The sequence below is a fragment of the Dinoponera quadriceps genome, unplaced genomic scaffold (assembly GCF_001313825.1).
Source record: "Dinoponera quadriceps isolate SergipeBrazil2010 unplaced genomic scaffold, ASM131382v1 scaffold1565, whole genome shotgun sequence".
Taxonomy (NCBI): Eukaryota; Metazoa; Arthropoda; class Insecta; order Hymenoptera; family Formicidae; genus Dinoponera; species Dinoponera quadriceps.
The window spans coordinates 1,108,483-1,130,792 of NW_014556124.1; the positions used below are offsets into that span (position 1 = coordinate 1,108,483).

A 22,310-nucleotide genomic window follows, 5' to 3' on the forward strand; every position below is an offset into this window, starting at 1 on the left:
TAGCGCAGCCCGAGCGGCGCCTTTTCCCGACCATTGATTTCAATTGGCTCCGATTCGGTCGGTTGATTCTCGTTCGCGGCACGAGGCGCGCGTGCGAAATCGCGCTCTTCACCGCGAGACGACACCTTTGACACCGCGAGAATTCGATATCTCGCGAGAAGAAGACGCCGTTATCCCGTCATTATCCGCGGTTCGTGGCTTTTTCCCTCGATCGGAGTTTATTTCTCGAACGACGGTACGATCATTCGTGCCTCTCGCTCTCGAATTTCCACGCTGCGAGAGAAAATACTCATTCGCGAATTCGCGTGATCGAACGGTATCTCCATGAACGAACGAACGGACAGACGGACGGGTGAAACTGGATTAAAAATACGCCCGAAGGCGAATAATATTTACATCGAGATACAGTCAGGTGGATAAACGAAGGACTGAAAGTTGTAATGATTGTAAACGATTAAAACTGGCGCATCCCTGAACGCGTTATTAGTCGCGTTTACGTTGACGCTGCCGACATTATTGGAACGCGTATTTTCCCTGGCGTGTCCATAAATACGTTTCTAAAGATACACGCATTGTAATTATCCTCCCGTGACGCGATAAGTACCTTTTGAGCAAACCGTACGACACACAGTCTCCCACCCGTGATACGTAATATCACGTCGTTACAAAGATTGCACCGCCGCTATCGCGCTGTAAGATTCATTTGCGCTGAGCCAACACGAAAACAGAACCAACGCTCGGCGATAGCTTTAATTTAGAGCCGACGCAACCGCCGTAGCGCTTCATCACGGCCGTTAATCGCCACCTTAACGGACGACGAAATAAAATATAATGAGATTCGCGATCGTCGATCGCGCAAAGAGAGAACCACGTAGCGATCGTAAACTGGCATGCCCAATATTTATCATGTAACGAGTCAATATTGCCGATATTTGCCGTTATTAATCACCCATCGACGATTAATTCCCGAAGGTATCCCGCTGATAATCGATAAGCCAGAGTGAGAAAGAGAGAGAGAAAGAGATATCGGATATCTTCTCGGCCTCGCCCGAGAAATCCGATATCGAATTAAATTTCGTATATTAGTTGCGAGCGAGTTTTTCTCGCTTCTTGAGTATAAGAATGGGAGCGATACGCTAACGTCATCAATATTTTCGCAGGAAATTGCCTCCACACTTTCTGTGACTCACTCTGTACACGCGCAGCGTGTGCCAAGTGCATGTGCATTATAAAGTCGATACTGTAGCTAGGGGTTCGTTGAGTTAGCACGCGGGGTGATTTTCCATTCCTCGCCTCTCGGCGTACGTCGGGTGCGTCGCGCCAACCACGCAACGTCGTCTCTGGTTTCGAGGGCTTCGCGAAAAGGAAAACCTCTCGACTAATTATTTCAAGCGGCTCGTGCGGCGTAAACACGCCACGGTTCGTCATAATCCTACCCCGCACGTCCGAACATCCACCGTGAAATGTTGCAACGCGTTCAACGCCCATCTTCGATCCAGCGGCGAGTTTTTGCATCCGCGGCGATTAACCCTGAAATCGCTCTTCGTCCCGCTGTAATCGCCGGCGAATAAAACCGCGGGCACGCTGGCACGTGCCACACGCGCGCCTATATTCAATGTTGCGCGCGGAATACACGGATCGTCCGCGTCGGATCGTCTTTCTCCTTTTCGCGATCGTAGTAACGCAACAATCTTTAAACTCCGGTCGTCTTGTGTGTGCATATGCGCGCGTAATTATACACGCCAGTACAGACCGCATCGCTAACGCCGATCGTTAACGTCGCAAAGAAATCGCGTGCGGAGTGCCTCGAGGCTTTAATGGTGAAACTGTTGTTCTCGGAGGTAATATCCGGGAATTGGTCGCGGCCCGACGTAGGACTGTTCGTCGTCTCTGAACGCATTTCCGCGTCGTCGGTTTTACGCGGCCGAATGACACGAGCCGATGAAAACTTCCGAGACCTCGGGCGGGATCGCGAACAATGATATTCCACCGGGCGAATAATAATAATACACGCGATAATGCGCGCGCGCGTGTGCCTTTGTGCGTGTGCACGCGCGTGCGAACTCGCTAGCACGCCGGGTATTACCGTAATCGCTCGTACGTTGCTGCCGCGTCGAGCTGCAACTCGACATGCGAAAACATCAGCGGTCGGCCGCGCGCGTACTTGCTCGCACGAGTGCATAAATAGTATTACTGCTTGTGAACCCTACCGAAGATATCGCGGCGACCTATGTACGCGTGTGTGCGCGCGCATGCATCGGCCACCGACGGCGGGAACGATATCGCGGTTTTTAATGAAGGCGATGGCTAGTCCGTAAATACAAATGAAGTGGCCTTTGTTACTTATCGGTGTTTTAGCATCGTTATCGATGCCACGTGTGTATATTAAAAAATGCCTACTGTTAAGGAGGAACGATGGAATGATGAATAAAGATTTCGGTGTCTCACGACCGGCGCGTGTCTCGTTCTGCACGTCTGTATAATAGAGAATTTACAATGCTGTACTTTGAAGATTCTTAAGATACGTCGGAAATTAACATGATTATTTACATAGTTAGTGTTATAGGAAAGTACTTTTCTCAGTAAGTGGTAAACTTAGATGTCTCTGCCGCGACCACTCGTCTTAATTTTCTACGGTCGATCGCGGACGTCCGGCGGTGCGCTGCACAGAACACAAACACTGTTATTGATAACGTGTACTCGCGTTTCGCGAGAGACCGTCACCGCGCACGGATGTAATTACGCGAGCGCGTATGTATGCACAAGGCTGACATTGTTCCTCGGGAGTTCCAGAAGGCTCTTCGTACCACCACCCATCCGTCCGTCCATCCGTTCGTCCTCGAAACGCCTGGCACTGCTTTAGTTCGTCGTGTTCCACGTTGACCGAATTTGCACGACATGGATATAATGGCGGGTAAATATTTGGTAACTGCGCGCGAACGTTGGATTTGCGTCTCTGTTGCGATATTTCGCGGTGGATCGTTGCGGAGAGAGCTTAACGCTCATATCTCTCGTCCAATTACGCGAGATTGGTGATGTCGCGAAATCGAATTTTTACACTGTTCCGATCGTTTTTTACCTCTCTCTCTTTTTTTTTTTTACCGCCCAACGGAATTGCCTTGCGCCAAATCGCCGGTGAGGTAAGAGCTGAGGTAAGCTGAATTTCCCTCTGAACGCTCTCCGAGTCAAACATCTCCGGTGTGCGCGGTCTGTATACAATTAAAATGCGCACGTTGCTGTTCGGAGATGACCACAATTCGACCGCTCGATCCGGGTGGCGGCCATACTCACCGCGGCAAGCGAACGACTCCGCTTGATAAGTGCTGCCTCGCAGCAAGTAGGTACCTCGTTATTTCTGTGTGTACGACCGCGTGTCGTAATCACTTGTGGATCCCGGTGTGGGTGCGTGTGTGCGTGCGTGCGCGCGCGCGCCACGCTATATTGTAGTGGTTCTTATTTCCCGCGGTGTTGCGACAGACGTTGCCTACCTACGCGCGCTCGCTCGCTCACCGAGGCTTTCCACGTAACACCGCGGCGAGTCCTTTGATGTCTCCGGATCGCGTGATATAATCATTATTGTAATAGTTTGATAAGCACGCTTCCCCCGTGCTCTCGACCCGGCTAAGTGCCGAGCTGCGGCCGGAGATGAATTACGCGGGCCGTGCGGATGACGTTCGCGATCAGCTGATGATGATATGCATCTTGCACGGAGCGCGACTCGTCGCGCCCGTTCCGTTTCATTACGCCTCAAGGTTCGAGCTGTCGGCTATAATGACGAACGTCATCTCGTTGATTGAGGAAAAGTCGCTTCCGAGATGAAGAAGGATCGTTCATACCGTCTCTCGCGGCACGCCGGAGCGCGCGCGAGCGAAAGTTCAAGATCGTTCGGACGGGATCGAAGAAGATCAGAATGGACTTTCTTACGGTTCTTAACTGTGCGCCCAGTCTCAGGGTGGTAGTCTCTTCGTAGTCTCGGGCTTGTTTTATTCTCGGGAACGGGCGGCGCGAGTGCGAACGGTGCAGCCATGCGATTTTCTATGTATCGCTCGGCCAGAGCCGAGTAGCCTGCAATTATCGTGTGAACGAGGCCGAGCCTCGCCGATGGCTTTGTTTCGTACTTTAATGGCTGCTCTTTCGAGATTCCGCGAATGCGCGCGCGGTAGGTTCTCCTATAATGCGCGAGAGCCCCATCGGATCCGCTTCGTTAAAGAATCCGACGGCGGAGCCGAGATCTCGCGAAAGGTGTCGTGACGAAACGGGGGATTCAGTGCAAAACAAAGAGAGAGAGAGAGAGAGAGAGAGAGACGGGAAGAGAAGAAGAGGGAAGGGTAAAAAATTCCTCTCGCAGAGGAAATTGCTCTCGAGGAGAGCCGCGTCTCTGTCACACAATCGTGTCACAATTCGTACCGGGGATGGGTTATGCAGTATCGATATTTCAAATATCGACATTTCTGGGGCTTTGATATCGATGTTTTGCGTAGATATTTTATCTTGCGATATTAGCATGTACCTCGATATCCGAACAGGAATATCGAACTTCCGGTACGGTCCGTAAAACCAGCGTTGGACTGCGGATTAAGATACATGTTTAGAACACGTGTTTAGGACACGTGTTTGTGTGAACTTTTTTTACCTGAACAAAAACAAAGAAGCATTCGCGGAATCTCGAAACTCCTGATATATGGCTGGTTATTAAGGAACTTTCTGTATTTAATTCGAATGTAGCTGATGATAGAAATATCAACGATACATCCCGTCTGATATTTCTAGCGAATCAATATATTTTTATTTGCGACACGAATCGATACGAAATATCGGTATTTTCTACCGTATCGCCCATCCCTAGTTCGTTCCGTGAAACTTTTCGCGGTACGTGAGGGAAACAGATCGCCTCTGGTGAGAAAGTGGAGCAACATTAATGCATATTTCGTTTCCTCGAAGGGGCATTACACGCGCTTTGCTCTATGCCGCCCGGCCGGTCGTTTATCTAGCCTCGTCCCGAATACTCTATCGTAAAATTCCGAGAGTATCAGCGAACGTGTCGATGCTTCTTCGAACACTCGCCGATACTCCCCGCCAAACGAATAAGGCTAACGTTAGAGATATGCTGGTTGACATGCTGGAATACCTGATAACGATACGGCTTTCACCTATTTCACGATGTTGAAACGCGTGGAAAATATCTACCGAACGTAAGGCGCATCGGGGGAGACACGTGTCCGAACGACTCCGCGTATCGAAATCGGACCTCGGCGACGGCCGGTTTATCTAACGCGCGCTGTTTTTTCGACGCGATTTCTCCGCTTCATTTCTACTGGCGTTTACCGCCTCTCGTCACGAGTCATCGCGCTTGATTTTTCTTTTTTCGGCGTATCCGCGCCGCCGCGCTCCGGTCGCGCGTGCAATTAACGTGCGAACGGTAAGGTCGCGACTTAGCTTTGGCAATTTCCGATGCTTGCTCTCGCCGGTGCATCGACTCCGTTGGCTCTACGTTGGTATGTAGTGTATACGTGTTCGATACTCTCCCAAGAGATTACGGGGAGTACGGGAGGTACAGCCGGTATTAAGTGTGCGACACGTTATTCCGCGTCTCGGCAGATTTTCAGTTTCGTTTCTCTCTCTCTCTCTCTCTCTGTCGTTGACCCTCGGAGGATCGGTGGGGCTCCTTGCGTGAGCTTAATATGTCATCTTCGTCTGCATTTGCGACCTGCGTCTTCTGTGAGGTATATAGACGGGATTTTATACGAAAAGTTGATTATATGCATCTCGAAACGCGTTCTATAAAAAATACGATTGGCGAAACAGGTGGATTTGCAGCGTGAATACGCAAACTTGCAAATCGTCCAATCTTTGTGTCACATCTTTGCCGACGTTTCAGATTGAACGGATCCTCATTTTCTTAACGATTTTCACAGCAGGTGAGAATAGAAGCAGTGCGCCGAGTGGAGTAAAATCTTCCGTACGTGAAACGATCAAGATCGCCGGTTCAACAACCGGCGTTGATTTACTCCAAACCCGATATCGTTTCTCTGCGCTTTTTTCACAATGATGCTTATTGTCGCGGGTAATCTCTCGCGGGTCGATTATCTGCTCTGTGAAAGTTGAAGGAACGCCTCGGTGAGGCACCGCTACGTACTTTATTCGCGATCGTATACTCGGTAGATTGCAGTAAGGAAAAATATGTTTTTGTGCATACGAGGCATTCGATTCTGAGAAACTTGCGTCGAACTTTTCCTTTGCTTATCGATTTAAGATTTGTACGTCGAACGAGACGAAATATTGAGATAAAAAGTTTCACGACAAATGCTGTGCTTGCTAGGTAGAAAAACGAATATACTTTATATGCCTCTGTTAAACGTATCACACTTAGCGAAGGGCAGAATCAAAATATAACATATAAACATTTAGTATTTATACACGTTGTATACTTCAAAGAAAAACGAATATTCGCCGTCGGAGCGTCCTCGATAGAAATGATGCAAACCGACCGAGTAAAGTCTTAAGGAAACTTTCCCGAGGTCAAAAGATCTTTAAACTATACACAGTGAAAGATTTTATATTATTTTGATATGGGGAATGTGTTAAAATGTATACGAATATGTATTAAAGATTACACAAATATAATGTTAATGTAATTTAACACACTCTTCTTAATTAATTAACTACATTTAATATGACAAAGTAAATATGTTAATTTAACATTATATTTTTGTAGTTTTTAACACATTTTCCAATATTAAAATAACACAAAATCTCAGTGGACCGTTTTTAACCCATTTTTTACCGTGCACGGTTAAAAGATCCTTTGATCTCAGGAAAGTCCCCTTACGACTTTACTTAGGATTTTACTTAGTTTGCATCACTTCTATCGAGAACGCTTTGACGATGCATATTCTTATCTTAACAAAAAAAGTTTTACTATGCGAGGATAAAAAGTATTAAGTGTTTCTTTTCTAATCGCCTTAAAAAGTCGTAAATTTCGCGGCAAAAAAAGACAAAAAAACAAAAACGGTGTCAGGGATAACTGTCAGAGAGGGTTATCGCACAGATCGTGACTTTCAGATTCGATTTCCAGAGGTTTCCCGTTTATTGACCCGTGTATATTGCGCGCATATATCGATCTACAAAGTAAAACGCGTCGCGGATTGCAAGATGTCACGCAGATAAACGACGCAATAATCACATCTGGAATCTTATTATCTTCTTTTCAACGACTTTTTCCGTTCACGATCATTCGATTGTCAAGCTTAACGGCGTATTGCGTCGTCGCCGTAATTATTGTTGATTGCTCAGCTGTGCATCATAACGATAATTTTTTTTGTGGACTTGCAAATCAGTGGGGACACTCGGACGCGATCATCTATAAGATCGACCCCGATCGATCACGCATGCATTATCTACGACTGTCGGAGCTTATACATACGTTTTCGCGCATTTGTATAGAATGTATAAAGATATCGTCCAGACACTGATAACACGTTTTAATTCTCCCTCCCGGCGACTTCCTGTACGCGCGTGCGTCGCACGCGTGCACGCACACACAAATTAATTATCTAGTCTCGGACGAAGCTGACGCGCAATTCGCTTCTTGGATGTAGAGTGTGACGTAAGGTCGTCGTCGCGATGCGATGTGTGTCGCGTCGTCCTTGAATTTTCATCGCGTGCCAAGATTATGCTCTCTGGCTCTAGCTTCGTCGATCAATTATACACCTGCTGCTCGGTTGCTCGATTCGACCCGTGTGTCCGGTAATTGCAACAACCGGCGACAACCAGACTCGTTAACTCGGTGCGTTTCGACACGTCACCACTATCTGCGTTGAGAGACAATAGTTTCCCCGATAGTTGCCTACGAGGATCGTCGTTACACGACGAAGCGCGGCGAGTCGCGTGAGTTACAACTCCAATCTCGCGGTCGTCCACGCACCTTACGATCGCCGTTCGCGTCTCAGTTCGTTTTATGAACCGAGGTGGTGAAGCGCAGCCTCCCGTTTCCACGGGTTTACATCCGCGAAGTTGCACGCGCTTCGGGCCAGCTGACAGCCGTAAAAGGCAGCGATCGCGCGCGCGCGCGTCAATTCCCGTCCGCGCGTAGAGCTGCGCCTCTCAAGGAAGTAGAAAAAAAAATAGAGGAGAACTCGTTACTAAAGTTAAAATCGAGGTTACGCATTGGATAAACGTAACTTTCTCCGATCCGCATTCCGCGCGTCGAGGGGAAATATATTGTTCCTTACTCCTCTCTCGCGGATATCGCGCCTGTAATTTACGTGTAATTTACATGACCCGCAATTTGGAAGCGAAAAATAACGGATTTTCTATATAATGTACGCGCCTCTTATTATTTTTATGAAGTCTACTATTAACTCCCTGGCTCGGTCGGCTTTTTCTGCTTTCATCTTGAGCAGAAAGGAAGAACACAGGTGGAAGCATTATATTTAAAAAGGAACGATGTATATTGAAAAACTTATAACAACGGAACGTTATATTTCTGTGTTGCACGAATTACCACTCAGTTTTTGCGACAATTGTCGCAAACTTCAGCGAAACGAAACATACTGTTCAACTTTTACATTACTCTTTCTTGCACGGAAAATAAAATCTCGGTTCGCGTAGAAGAATGGTGAGACCGGACGAAAACTCGATTACGAGAAACGATATTTCTGTCGTCACGACGCCGGAAACACCGTTGCGTTAAAACCTCGGTTAAGGTAACTGAGAATAATTGATTGGATAAAAATCTCCCGCAAAAATCCTTCTGTTCCTACAATCGATTTTTCATCTGGTCTCAAAACAATATAAAATCGAGTTTCCGTGTACAACTTAAAAACATAGATATCGATAAGAAACAAGGAACTAAACAGCCGACCTTCATCTTTTGTTCAGCAGATGTCGACCTTCACAGTCAGATCGAGAATTCGCTGTCGATGCCGGCCGCTTATCAAACTCTTGTCTCCCGCGCCAACTTGGCTCAACAATGTTGCGCCTTGGCGCGAGAGCAGACGAAAATCTGCGAAAGGCTAGTCCACGATCAACACCTTCAGCAGCAAGGATGGGCCGCGGTGGTTGCGAACCTTGAAGACATCACGCAAATGTTCCAATCTCGAGCCGATCAATTTCAGCATAGCTTCGCCCTCTACCTCGCCGAGAGGCAGCAACACATGGAACTGCTCGACAAGTAACGATCTTTTTTTATCTCGGATATAAATGCGCGGAAATAAATATTAGGGGAGAAGATTGCGTCGTGAAATTTCACGATATATGCACATGTCTGTTTCGCATTGTGCGCCGTATAGAAGAGTCGTGATCACAATAAAAAGAAATGATTCCTTGTGCAAAAGTAAGTCGAAAATATAGATTGGAATTTTTTCTTGAATTCTTTCGTTCGTAAATATGAATCTCTGGTGTTCGCCGAATATTCGTGAAGCGTGCAGCGGCGAAGTTATCGAGATACTAATAATCAAACTGTAGCACGAAAAATCCGCGTCGTCTATCGTGAATTTTTTCCCCTCTAATCGGGACGAAAACGACGTATCGTTCGCGCAATTTGTTGTGAGTCGTCGAGAAATTGACGAGATCCTGGTAACTTAATCGATACTGTTGTTTATTGGACGATACGACGTTTTAATTGATGCACCCAAGATCGGTTTTCCTTTTTTTCCCCCTTTAACCTATTTTACAGCGATCAATCTAAAGCTGAATAAAACCTAGAATGGAAAGTACGAACATATCGCGGGTTATTGCGAGAATATTTCTCAATGAATTACAGGCCGATCCATTATCATAAGAACGCATGGCGTGACAGGGTTCCCTTAATAATTATTTCCATTACATTGGTATATAATTACCGATGAATTCGCTCTTTCATTATTATAGCTCGGATTACCATATTTAATCGCCACTGCTTCAATTATCATTGGTTATACTACTAATGAGCATCTAAATGATCGGGCCTTCGTAATTTAATACGCGCGTTCAAGTTTATCGCAATATTCACGAAACGCGTAAAAACACTTGTAAAAATGGTTCAATCCGGATTCTCGTTTCTTTGATTTTTCTGTTATTAAACGACGAGGAATAATTGGTATCAGCGAGAGAGGAAAGAAAACGTCAACGATGTTCACAGCTTCAGTACTGATCTCGGTACGCTGGCGAAAATCCCGATCTTGCCGGCCTTGAGGGTCCACGCTGAGGGCTTCTTGAATCCGGACGATCAACCGAGTGAGTCCTCCGAGCCGGCGTTGTCCGAAGGCACGGAAGAAGTACTGAGCCTGCTCCGATGGATCTCGGCGAAGGACAATCAGAGCAGCCTGGAGCAAGTGGCGGATCAATGTTCGCGCGGCTTGGAGCAGTTCGACGAGCGGGTGATGCAGAGCCTCAAGGCCGAGGTGAACGCGGCGATCGACAACGCCAACAAGCAGGATATGAAGGAGATCAAGGGTCTGGGTGAGCGGCTGTTCGCGCTGGAACAGCTGATGGTGCAGACCAAGAGGCTTGTCCACGAGCAAAGCGAACTGGCGCAGGGTTTCGTGCAGAATCGCGATCGCGCGAGCAACCTTGGCGACGCCAGCGTTTTGCCGGACCTCTGCAATTCTCATAGGCGGCAGTTGCTTGTAATGCTGCAGAACCACAACCACGTGCGCGACATCCGGCGTAGATGCACGAAAGCGAAGGAGGAGCTCTCGGTGAACATCTATCATCGCCTCAAGTGGATCATGTACGTCGAGAACAAGATGATGGAAGTGGACAGCAAGCTGGTCATGTACAACGAGAGCCTGAAGCGACTCAGGAGGCACCTGGAGGTGCTACAACAGATCCACTTGGCCCCGCAGATGTACATGAGCGCGGTGGCCGAAGTGGTCCGACGGCGCACTTTCTCGCAGGCTTTCCTCGTCTGGGCCAGCAACCTGGCGTGCCAACTGTTGACGGTCCACAGCGAGGAACTGGCACGCAGACGCGAGTTTCAGAACAAATTCGACGGACACTTCCTGAACACGCTTTTCCCTGGGCTCGAGGACACGCCGCCGCCTTTTGCGACCCAGGCGCCTTCTGTTTTCGACAACGGGCTACCGAAGGTACAGCTTATTGTTTCACGGAGACATACACGATTCAACAACGCACGCTCTTGAAAGTGAACGTTGTGAAATGATTCTCTGAATGTTCGAACAGCTGACCGCGGACGACATGGAATCGTTGAGGTCGCAGCTCCCGGATTTGGCGCGCTCGATCTCTACGCCGGATCTGAACGGCATCACGCAGTTCTTCTTGTCCAAGAGCCTCATCGAAGGCAGCACCGACGGTAACAAGGACAAGAACGCTACGTCCGTCGGCACCAATATCCCCGTGAAGGAACAGGAACGCACCAGAGCACCGTTACTCTCGGACAGGTGAGTTGGCTGCATCGTTACAATAGGGTGCCTTCCAACGAAAGACACGTGCGACGAAGCTGAAGAATAGACTCAACAGGCCTTCATGTTTTGTCAAACGCGCCAATTCTTACACGCACGTATTAAGGTGTCCCACCGAGCACCCGTGTTCAATTATGCGTGTCTCTCTCAGTGTTTGCTCATTGGAAGACACCCATAGTGACTTCCTTTCTCTCTTCCTTTTTCTCTCGGGTACGATAACACAAGGCAATATAACGTTTACACAAACCGGTGACGGGATTTTCAGGGGCGGCTTCGAATCCGAAACGGACACGGAGGAGTTCGAGAAGATCGGCCAAGCTGGCGTGGCCGAGGCGACGAAACCCAGCGTGTTCGACGGGGCGAAGCAGAAGCGGCAGAAGCAATTGGAGGTTGGTGCCTCTCGAAGCGTGTCCCCCGCTTCCTCAACCTCGACTAACGTCTCCCCGCTAAACTCGAAAGTCGCGGATCTAACGACGACGCGTTCGTCCACGTCAAGCGAACCCGGCTCCTTCCAATTCCCCAGCCTGTCCGTCGCGAGCGAGCGTCCGGCGCAGCTGAGCCCGCTGACCGAGTGTGTGGAGAACGGCGCCGTCGACTCCGCCGGCTGCTTGCTTCACCATGACGTGAGCAGTGGCCTATCGAAATATCGCGACGGCCTGCCGCTCGAGGAGACGAATTCCCTCAGCCCGAATCCCCCTTCCCTGCCACGGTCCTCTGTGATGTGCGACGGTCAGCAGCTGCAGCATCCGCTGTCCGGCAGCGGCGGTAGCAGTCCCTCGGTCGGCGTGGGCGCCACCGACTTCATGGGTACCGAGTTTTACATGGACGAATCCCTGCCGAGCAGCCTCAGCGAGCATCCCGTCGACGGGCAACATCAGGCTATCGTGTCCCTCCTTCAGGTACTTGGACGATTTACAGCTCGCTAACAAGACCTCTCGTAGTCGTAGCCGTAAACGTGTCCACTACCGCATATCTTTCGTCACCGATATCTCTGCGCTCTCAGATCATTCCTCCTCTAAACGATATACGACGTGATATTACTCTTTTCTTCGGTCTCTCTCTTTCTCTCTCTCCCGTCTCTACACCTCATCCTGTCTGCTGTCTCGCGCCAAGGTAGACGTCGAAAGAGTCGCTCGGTACTCCGTTCGTGTGATCCGTCGTTCCATTCCGTCTGTAGCTCATTCGCTTCTTTTGTTTATATAGTTTCTAGGTACTTTCGTTGTATCGTTGTCATTTGTATCTATAACCGAGCATATTTAGCGCTGACTGTACGCAACTAGTCCCCGTGAAACATGGGTATGTATCCGTCGCTTGTTTTGTGTTACCGACTAATCGAGTCTGTGTGCAGCCCTGACTTTTCGTATCGCTTGCATAATTACATTATTAGCATCCAGCGATAGAAAGGCACACGTGCGCCCTGAACGAGCGCGCGCGTGGCGCGCGTGTGTGTGTATATGCATCTTAATTTTTACAGGATAGCTGCCGTCGCACTCGTTTCCCCCCAATCCTCCAACCCACACACGTGTCCCTTCAGGACCCATTGAACTCAGCCAACACGATCGCTTTCACAAAGACATCCGTGCTAAATGAACCATGAGAGAATAACGAAACTAACAAAGAAAGAAGGAAACGGTCGTCGAGATTTTGCGCGCATCGCGCGAAATCCGGGTGTTCGTGGGTCTCTGACATAAAACTTACGAAAGAAGCTGAGGCGATTCTCTAACATCCCCCGTACGAATTCTCCTCGACTGTCTCTCTCTCTGGATCGAGATCGAGGACAATTCGTACCACGAAATGTGATTTCGAGATCGCTCATGGGAACGTTTTTGGCGCTTTGGGCGTTTCAGGAGAACCTCGGTAACACGCGTGAGGAAGTGGAGAGATTGCGATCCATTTTGAAGACGATGAAGGCGGTCATGTCCGAGGCGTTGAGCTCCGTTCGGCATGAGCTGACGATCCTGCGCGAACAGTCCGACGAGGACAAGAGCAACCTCGCCGAGATGACGGAGCGGGTCCGGGTGGCATTGTCCTTGTACTCGCGGGAATGCGACCGGCGTCTGCAGGAGCGCGAGCAGGAGCTGATGGTCGATCACGAGCTCGAGCTGGCGGAGATCAAGAAGGTGATGCAGAATCGCGAGGAGGAGATCGACACGATCAAGCGCAATCTCATGGAGAAGGAGACGGAATTGGCGGAGCACGAGCGACTGGCGGCCACGATGCGTCAGAAGCTGGAGGACGAGCAGATCGAGCTGGGGAACCTGCAGACCCGTCTGCACCAGCGGCTCGAGAACGAGCTGGAGCAGGCGCGCATCGAGAAGGAGGAGGCCGTGAAGAAGGTGACCGACGATAGATTCCTCGAGATCGCCTCGTTGACGAATTCCTTGACGCAGTGTCAGAAGCGAATCGAGGAACTCGAGGAGGATCTGGCCACCGCTCACAGCGACCAGGAGAGAATGGTGAAGGAGGCGACCGACAAGTTCCAGTTGGAGTACAAGACGGAGTTGGAAACGCTCCGAGGTCGCTTCAAGCTCATGGCCGCCTCCACCATGGAAAGGAGTCCCAGCGATTGCAGCCTGGAGAAGATCGAGGTAAGCGGCCGCTTTTTGTCAGATCTTCCTCCAGGAAACAGCCACTGTTGCCGCTTGGCAGCGTGGTGTATCAAACATTGAGGGGAGACACCGGGAAGGTTAACTCCGGGGATCTGTTTCAGCGGACGGATGTAATCGAGCTGGCGAATCACGAGGCGATCTTGGCGCAGGCGAAGGAAGACATGAAACTGGAGAACGCCGCGGCGCTTCGCACCGCCATCGAGAAGGAGAGGGCGGACTGCATGACGAAGTTGGACAACGAGTTGAGAGTGGCGACCCAAATGGTCGAGGAGAAGGACAGAGAGCTGAAGATGTGCAGGAGGAGAGAGGCCGCGTTAGCCGAGGAATGTCAGCGTTATAAGAACACGATACGACGACTGACCAAGTCGGAGAGCGTGCAGCGGCAAACGTTGATGAACGAGAAGGTAACGGTGTCCGTGCGTTTAAAGCGTGACCTGCGTCTCCAGTCGGCTGTCGTGCGTTCTAACTTTCGTTCCTGCCGTAGGTGGAGAATCTCGAGGCGGACAAAGTGTGGCTGGAGAACAAAATTGCCGCGGAGAAGAAGATGCGAGCGATGCTCGAACAGAGCGACAGCGTCGCCTACTCGGAGCCCGCGGTGGTACACAAGGATTACAACTACGAGCGATTGGACAGCAGCCAAAGCGAGCTGGAGGAAGTGCTCAAGGGCGCGGAGAGCGATAAGTACGAAGTCGAGGTCTCGGAGTCGAAGAAGGTGCGATTGGAGGCCGACGACGACGAACTCGTGCGGCTATCCAGGCGTCTCGAGATCCTCGAGAACGACAACAAGAGGCTGTCCGCGGAATTGGTGACGATACATCAGAGTAAAATGGCGGCGGAGGCGAAGATGGAGTCGTTGATGACGGACAAGGTGCGTCTGGAGATCGAGCTGGTGAAGGAGCGCACCAAGAGGATCTTCGGCGTCGAAGCCTTGCCGTCGGAGAGCCGCGATAAGGAGATGAACGCGTCGGTCGCGGTCGTCTCGGAATCGAGTTCGGGCTCGAGCCGAGACGCGGCCACCAGCCCGGAGCCGAGCAGACGGTCATCTTCGAAATCGTGCTTCCACTCGTCGCAGATGCGCAAGAAGATCGAGGAGGGCATGGCGAAGATCGCCCAGCTCGGTGTCGTCACCGTCACCAGTTGCAATCCGGGCGACGTCGTGCTCGTGTTCTGGGATCCCGCGCACGGCAACTACGCGGTGTACCAGGAATCCTCGACCCTTTATTTCCTCCATTCGGACTATGTGGACACGTTGGACGTGAGGATGAATTCGAACGGCTCACGGAAGTGCGTCCTCGCCGAGGTGATCGATAAGGAGTACTGTCACGCGAGGAAGGTGAGGCTGGTGAGCCGCGACGGTGCCGTGTCACGAGCGTCGAGTCGCACTCGCGATACGGTAACAATGAGATATCGCGGTATGAACGCGAAACTAATGCATTTTCCCGTCGATCTCTTCTATTTTCAGAGGGAGAATCGGTATCACGTTCCGCTCGGCACGAAGTTCTACCGAGTGCGCGTGAAGCCGGTGGCCGACGACACGGGCTCGTTGGCGAAGAGTCAGCTACCGTAATTTTACGTTCCGACTATAAGCGTCGAGAATCCCTTGATTCTTGCCTAGTACAAGCGCTGTGATCGAGGGTTTGCGTCGGAGGGCCGTCCAGCGGACCGGCGACCTGGAATGCAAATCCCGAAATTACGTCTCCGCGACCATCCGGAAACCTCGGATCTAGGCCAAAACCTGCCAGAGCCTCTAGACGCATCCTTGATGTCGATGAATTTTAGGATGACGCTCGACGGAAAAGAGGTATGCGCAAGTTGGGTAATATGGAAATGAGACGGAAGGATGCGCCGGCGTTTCATTGTGATATAAGTAATTTTTAAACGAGTGTGAAACATATTTGCCGAATGCTGTGGTTAGCTGTGAAGCGTAACGACATTTGTACTCTTCGACTTTCCCTTTTTTTGTTTTCCACAAACGTGAGATATGAAAACAGAAGGAACGTGAGGAATCGTCGTAGACGATTCCTCTCATCCGATGATTCGACAAGTTGACTATTGTATGTGTGCTGCGTATGAAAAAAAAAAAAAGAGAGAGAGTGAGAGAGAGAGAGAGAGAGAGAGAATGTATGCGTATGTCTGGGTTTCATTTCAACACTTGTAGGCACGCGATGCGGAGAGACGAAGACCACGTGTCCTTTGAGACGCAACATACATTTTCTTCTCCCCGCATCCCGACGATTACCTTTGCACTTATATGAGACACAAGAGTGTAGTTGTAAGTTTTACAAAATCGACATATTGCGTAGAACCACCGGGTGAGTTTCGAGAAGAGCGTAACACATTTATTAGAAATACAAATCATTAGCAATCGTTGACCTGGTAAATGTAAGCGTTTTACTGAAGCCTCCGGGGTATGTGCGATTTGTATGTGATATGCATACATATACAATCGCAATTGAATAATAATATACACGCGCATCTCTCTGTGCGTGTATATACACATACATACCGTTGCACGAAGCGTGCAATATCTGCGTACGAAAATCTCATAGGTCCTAAGACGGGGCTAAGATTTTTTTAAGTGGAGGGGGAAAAAAGAAGGAGAAAGAAACTGTCTCACAACGGTGTTGTGCAATTTTGCAGCAAGGCATACCTAGTAGACATTAGATTCTCTATTTATACGAAGAGATCGCGCGATTACTCCCGACGCGATTCTCTCGATGATGCCTCGCGTGTTAATAATCTTCGTCGCGAATCGCCCCCTCGCTCCTTTCTTTCTTGTTTCTTTTTAGTTTCCCAGCGGACGAACACTTTCGTTTCTTTATTTCTCCTTTCGACCGCTGTCTCTTCGTAGTAACGAGCTCGAGAGATAGGCGCGTAAGCGTAAGTCGATGTGTATGTGTGTGTCGTTCCGAGATATGGAAGGAACGTAGGTTGCGGAGTGTACACCTCTTCAATCTTTCCTTTACTTCTTTTACGCGACTTTCGAGCGTTAGTTTAAGCGATGCCCAGTGGGAGAATCGACGTGAGGCGTACCTCCGCGCGTAGAACGAATTTTATAAATATACGTGTACACCTAAACACATACATATATATATATATATACAAATATATATATATACATACATATATATATATATACATATATACATATATATAAAATATATATATATGTATGTATATATTATACCCTTTTCTATCGTTTGACCGGTACATGCTCATGCCGCCGGTGTGCACAACGGCGCGTACGCAATGCGGGCGGCATGTGGAGCGTCGCTCTGTCGTGAGCTCCTTCAGTTGCAGCATTGACGTGTGGCTATCACTAAGCATCACTATCTACCTATTGTTTCTCGCGACACGTTAAACACTCATAGTACAGTACAATAGCTGTGATCGTTAGCTTCGACGTTTTCACTTCTACTTAATCGTTAATTAAACTTAATTCCCAGCGGTGTCGCGCGACGGCTCGCGCCCTTCTTCGTGTTCCACCGGGAGGTGCGCGCGGTATCTTCTTTCTTGCATCCCGAGAGAGAGAGAGAAAATGGAAAGAAATAAAAAGCGGGAGTCTGATCCTGCGGAGGCACGAAGGGCGGCGAGGCGTCGTTCGGCCGCCCGACGATTTCGAATTGGTGCAGAAACCTTGAACCTCGATAACAGACAGGTTCGCGAAATATGATGCTGATACGTAAGATAAATCGTTCGGTAGGCTGTTAAGCTGCCTCGAGCCTCTCTCGAGGTGTAATCGCGACGCGTCCGCCTGTGAGCGTATTCGCGATAATAGATAGCCGCATATAATAATTACCCCCTTTTGTCTTCGACTTGAACGCATGCATGCATGCACGCACGCGCGCAGGACGATGGATTCTCGATTACGCATCCCCGAAGACCGACGGACGGACGGACAGACGGACGAGATGATTTTCTTTCTCCCGCGGAAGCACCGTTTCTTCCCTCACCGTCGCCGGCGAATTCGTCGTTCGCCCGTTCGCACACTGGAAAAAAAAAAGGATCTGTTAAGAAGTGTGAAAAAATTTGATGAATATTTGCCGTAACGAAATAAACCTTATATCCCCCACGAATAAATTTCCAAGTACTTTTCCTCAGTATATTATATTATACACAGTGTATTATTTACGGGACAAAATTATTTTGTTGCAGCGGTCAAATATTCGCCGGCAAATATACTTAGCTAAATTTTCATACTTAGTGCCAAATCCTTTTCTCAGTGCGCGAAATCGCGCAGCGAGGCGAGCGCGAGCTCCTCTCTACGCCGAGGTGACACGACCGGCCGCGTCCCAGATGAAAAACGACGACAATACGAGCAACGCGTTTTACTGCCACCGCGATGACGCGAGATCGCAACTCGGTCTCGCAAGTCCGAGTCATCGTCGTAGAATCGATCTCCGACTTCCGTGCTCAGTTCACGCGCGCACCCGCGCTTTTCCTGCCAGGCCGAACTTCCCGTTGTAGCTTGATAGCATGTTGTTGATCGCCCGGAAGGGGACAACTCGACGCGCCGGAAAATCCCCCCCCCCTCCCTCNCCCCCCCTCCCTCCCGGATATCGTGTTGCTTCGAAGCGGCAATGTCTCTCTGTTTTCTTTTCCTTTTCTTCCCCCTCGATAAACTTCACTCAATGTCGCGCACCCCCAACGCGCTCTCTTCTCTAGACGAGGTTTATAAGTTCGCGAGAGCCAATGACCCTCTTCATCGCGCACGTCCGGACACAAATAGGAGATCCTCTTATCGATCCCCCCCCCCCTCCCCCTCCCCGGCGCGAAACGACGACGATGAGAGCGGAACGTGTGCGCCACGCGTACGATTCGCGTCTCTTCATTGTTTCACTCGCGGAAGTCGAGTCTTAGCTATTGTCGGCTGAGGTCGGAGTAAACTTCAGGCTGCGCTCGAGCTGTGTAACCGATACTCGTGTCGCAACGCAGTCCGCAGCGGAAGAAAGAGAGGAAGATAGTCGAGGGGTTTGTCACACTACGTGTGTTGTATATAGATGTGTCCGCATGCGATAACGTGATATAATAATTAATTTGCACCCGGCTCGCGGGAGAACCGGCGGGGGGAGGTTTCCACTGCGACGTCGACGGGCGGTCACTCGACGTTGCAGCCTGCTGCACCCTCGCCGAGAACCCCGAGAGAGTCTTACCTATCTAACACGTGCAACTACCGTGTAATCCTTTCGCGCCACCTTGGACAAAGAAAGCGGGGCCGGTGCTTTGAAGCAAGCAAACGAAGCGAACAAGCTCGTGATTAACCAACTCCAATTTTTCGTCCTCTAGATGATACTTTAACGAAACTGTCTTGTTGCTCTCGAGATGTTTGTTATATGTCGATGAGAGAGGCGAGGGAAGATTTGCGCGTACGTAATTGCGATTAGATCGTTTAGTCGGGCTGTAATAAGCTTCGCTGAGTTATTATCAATCGACTTCGATAGACACGCTGTGTAATAGCGTTATTTTGGTTTCGATGAATCGTGAGAACCTGAATATCAAAGCAATGTGCCTGTGTATCGTATAAGTGTATTACTCACACACACACACACACACACACACACAAACACACAACACACACTAGAACGCTCGTGTGCCCGATCGAGGGGGGAGGGAGGGGAGGCAATATCGATCTTGCTCTCGGCTGGAAATACTCGTTGGAACGGCGCTCCCCGCATTAAGGACGATTAAGGACAATCGCGCGTGAGTGTCCTGTAATTTCGTACCGTTGTTAAACCTTTACCCCATGCAGGAGCTAATTACGTAAGGTAAATTAAAAGAGACAAAAAAGAGAGAGAGTGGAGAAGTTTTCCAACAAAATGGACCAGCATTGGCGACTTTTTTCAAGTACGAACTTTTTAGATTAACGTGAGTTGTAACGTCGCGTTTTTACCCTTGTAGCGATCCTTAAAACTTAGCGAGCTTTTCTCGTACGCTTGTAAAAAGAAGAGATAGATAGAAAGAAAGAGAGAGAGAGAGAGAGAGAGAGAGAGAGAGAGAGAGAGGGGAAGAATTGGAGCTTCGATTTGTATTCGGCTACGATATAGATCTCTCTTGAATAAACTAAATTCGTAAGATCAGTGTTTTGCGATTAAAGTTAGTCTGTAATACGTAGGCGCTATTGGCTTCGGAGGCGAATTATACGGATAACGTGTGGTCGAGATCGAGATGGTCCGCGGTATCCCCCGATTGATTTTAAATCGATCAGCGACTCGACGGAGATTCATTTCTACTATCGAATTAGATTAAATAAATTAGATTAAAAGAGACGAAAAAGAAAAGAAGAAAGGCACGAACGATGCGTGTCGCGCGATCAAGTTAGACGATGCTTGTGTTTTATAATCGAGAGAACGGCGCGTGGTCAGCCGTGTCGATCAAGGAAGCAACGATACCGTGTGTTCGCGATCCCGCTTTAAGGGTCGCGCGATAATCGCGAAATAACGCGAATCTACACGTATGAGCTCGACAGTTGATCGCGTTTTCCGACTCCAGAACCATCCTCTCCTTCGCGCGCAAGTAAATCGATACGACGCCGAAGGGAATAGAATTGAAATCCCATAAGTGCGCGCGCGCGCGCTCTCTTATCATCCCGGTGACACCCTCACCCGATGTCGCATTATCATTCAGGTTCTTCATCCTGACCAGCCTGCGATCGCGCGGACGAGCTTCGCATCCGTTCCGTACGTGCGTCCTATTACGAGCGCACGCGAACGCACTCGTAAGTAATAAAAAAAAGAAACTCGTAAAAAGATACAGTTAAGGAAGATAATGCACACGTGTAATCGAGAAAGTGTAATGCATATGTACATAATGATAAAATAATATAATAATAATATTGCATAACATATACATAACAATTGTGATCGTGAGAGTATCTGTTACGAATAAATCAATTACAAATAAACCATGTGACCTTTTTCCAGCTACATGGAGTGAGACTGTGTTCTTTTATCCCAACTATTCTTGAAATTTCCGCTCAATCGAAAAATATGTCCGGGGAATATAAGAAAAATCTCATAATTTCTAAATGTAGTCATGTTAGATACAGTTTACGCTATAAACTAAAGTTAAAGATTTGCTCATCTCAATTATGAAAAATAGACAAAATTTGAAAGACTGTAAGCTTTGTAAAAGTTAGATTCAAGAAGCGTTTTACAATTCGAAGTTTAGTTTTCAGATATATTAATATATAAATATAAAGATTGCTCTTATTTTTATAATATTACATAAACGTAAACTAATATCTGTTAATTGGCAAAATATTTTAAGAAGTTTTCGTGTTATACCGCGTGTGGAAGAAATTATATATAAATAAAATATACATGGTTTAGAAATGTAGATTTTTCGCTTTAATTTGCATATTAACAGATTGCGATACGAATTTTTTTCTCGAAGTTATTTAACATTAAAACAAAAACCGTCATTTCAGCTTTAATTGCTTACGAACAAGATGAACGAATCAATGTACGACGTTGAATTTTACCTATGCTTCGATATAAGAGACACGCGCGGCTGATCACTCGTTGAGTCATACTACTTAAGGAATTGGAGAAGCATGTCGGTGGCGGCTCGTAGCGGGAACTTCGGAAGTAAAATACGTCATTATTCGGGATTCGCACCGTATTCAGCCGAGACTCAAACCAAATTCAAACCCTACTGGCAAACAAGTTTCCGCTCGACACCAATGGATGGCGCCACGTATTTCATAAGTCACTTTTACAATACTTTACAACTGTTACATCTGTTATTTTTATTAATTCTAAAGTGTCCGCTACAAGTCGCCACTGCATTCACCGAGCAATTGAGGTTGTAGTATAACTTGACGCGCGTCTCAGACTCTTCTATTTCTCAAGTAATATAACTCAACAGATGGTTGATCGCTTTCCGTTGAATGAAATAATAGGCAAAATTCAATGGGCTGTAATTTAAGTGAAAGTAAAGACAGCGAAATATGGTTCCAGAAATATTTTGAAGCTTGGAGTTTACTACGGATCATTGAACTTTTCCCATTTTTCGTGAACAAGAAAGATAATCATTTGATTGTCGTGTCTAACGTGTTTTTTAATGCACACAGATTTATTTGCAATTTAAACACATTCGTGGCATTATATGAGAAATCTAAAGCAATCTTTTATTTGCAGGTAGCGCGTCCCGACAGGCGGATTAAGAGGAGTGGATACAACGGACAAGAATGAACGAGAGAACCGGTCGACTCTCTCGGAGACGGAGTGCAACTATCTTATATTTATTTATATGATATGATACAAATGAGTAGAGTGTAGCGACGGTGTGGAAGTGTATT

General features: G+C 48.3%; 1 protein-coding gene across 4 annotated transcripts in view; it reads left to right on the forward strand.

Moving 5' to 3' along the window:
• Positions 1-17,809, forward strand: part of LOC106746793 (RB1-inducible coiled-coil protein 1) — a 28,333-nt gene extending 10,524 nt beyond the window's left edge. The window contains exons 3-10 of one of the 4 annotated variants that reach the window (XM_014623812.1): positions 8,881-9,172; positions 10,121-11,069; positions 11,164-11,381; positions 11,668-12,301; positions 13,250-13,990; positions 14,113-14,415; positions 14,496-15,344; positions 15,474-17,809. In XM_014623812.1, the coding sequence (XP_014479298.1) occupies positions 8,881-9,172; positions 10,121-11,069; positions 11,164-11,381; positions 11,668-12,301; positions 13,250-13,990; positions 14,113-14,415; positions 14,496-15,344; positions 15,474-15,578 (4,091 nt within the window). In that variant the 3' untranslated portion in view covers positions 15,579-17,809. The remainder of the gene's footprint in view (positions 1-8,880; positions 9,173-10,120; positions 11,070-11,163; positions 11,382-11,667; positions 12,302-13,249; positions 13,991-14,112; positions 14,416-14,495; positions 15,345-15,473) is intronic. The other 3 variants (XM_014623814.1, XM_014623815.1, XM_014623816.1) reach the window with 3 other exon arrangements.
• The last annotated feature ends 4,501 nt before the right edge of the window (positions 17,810-22,310 follow it).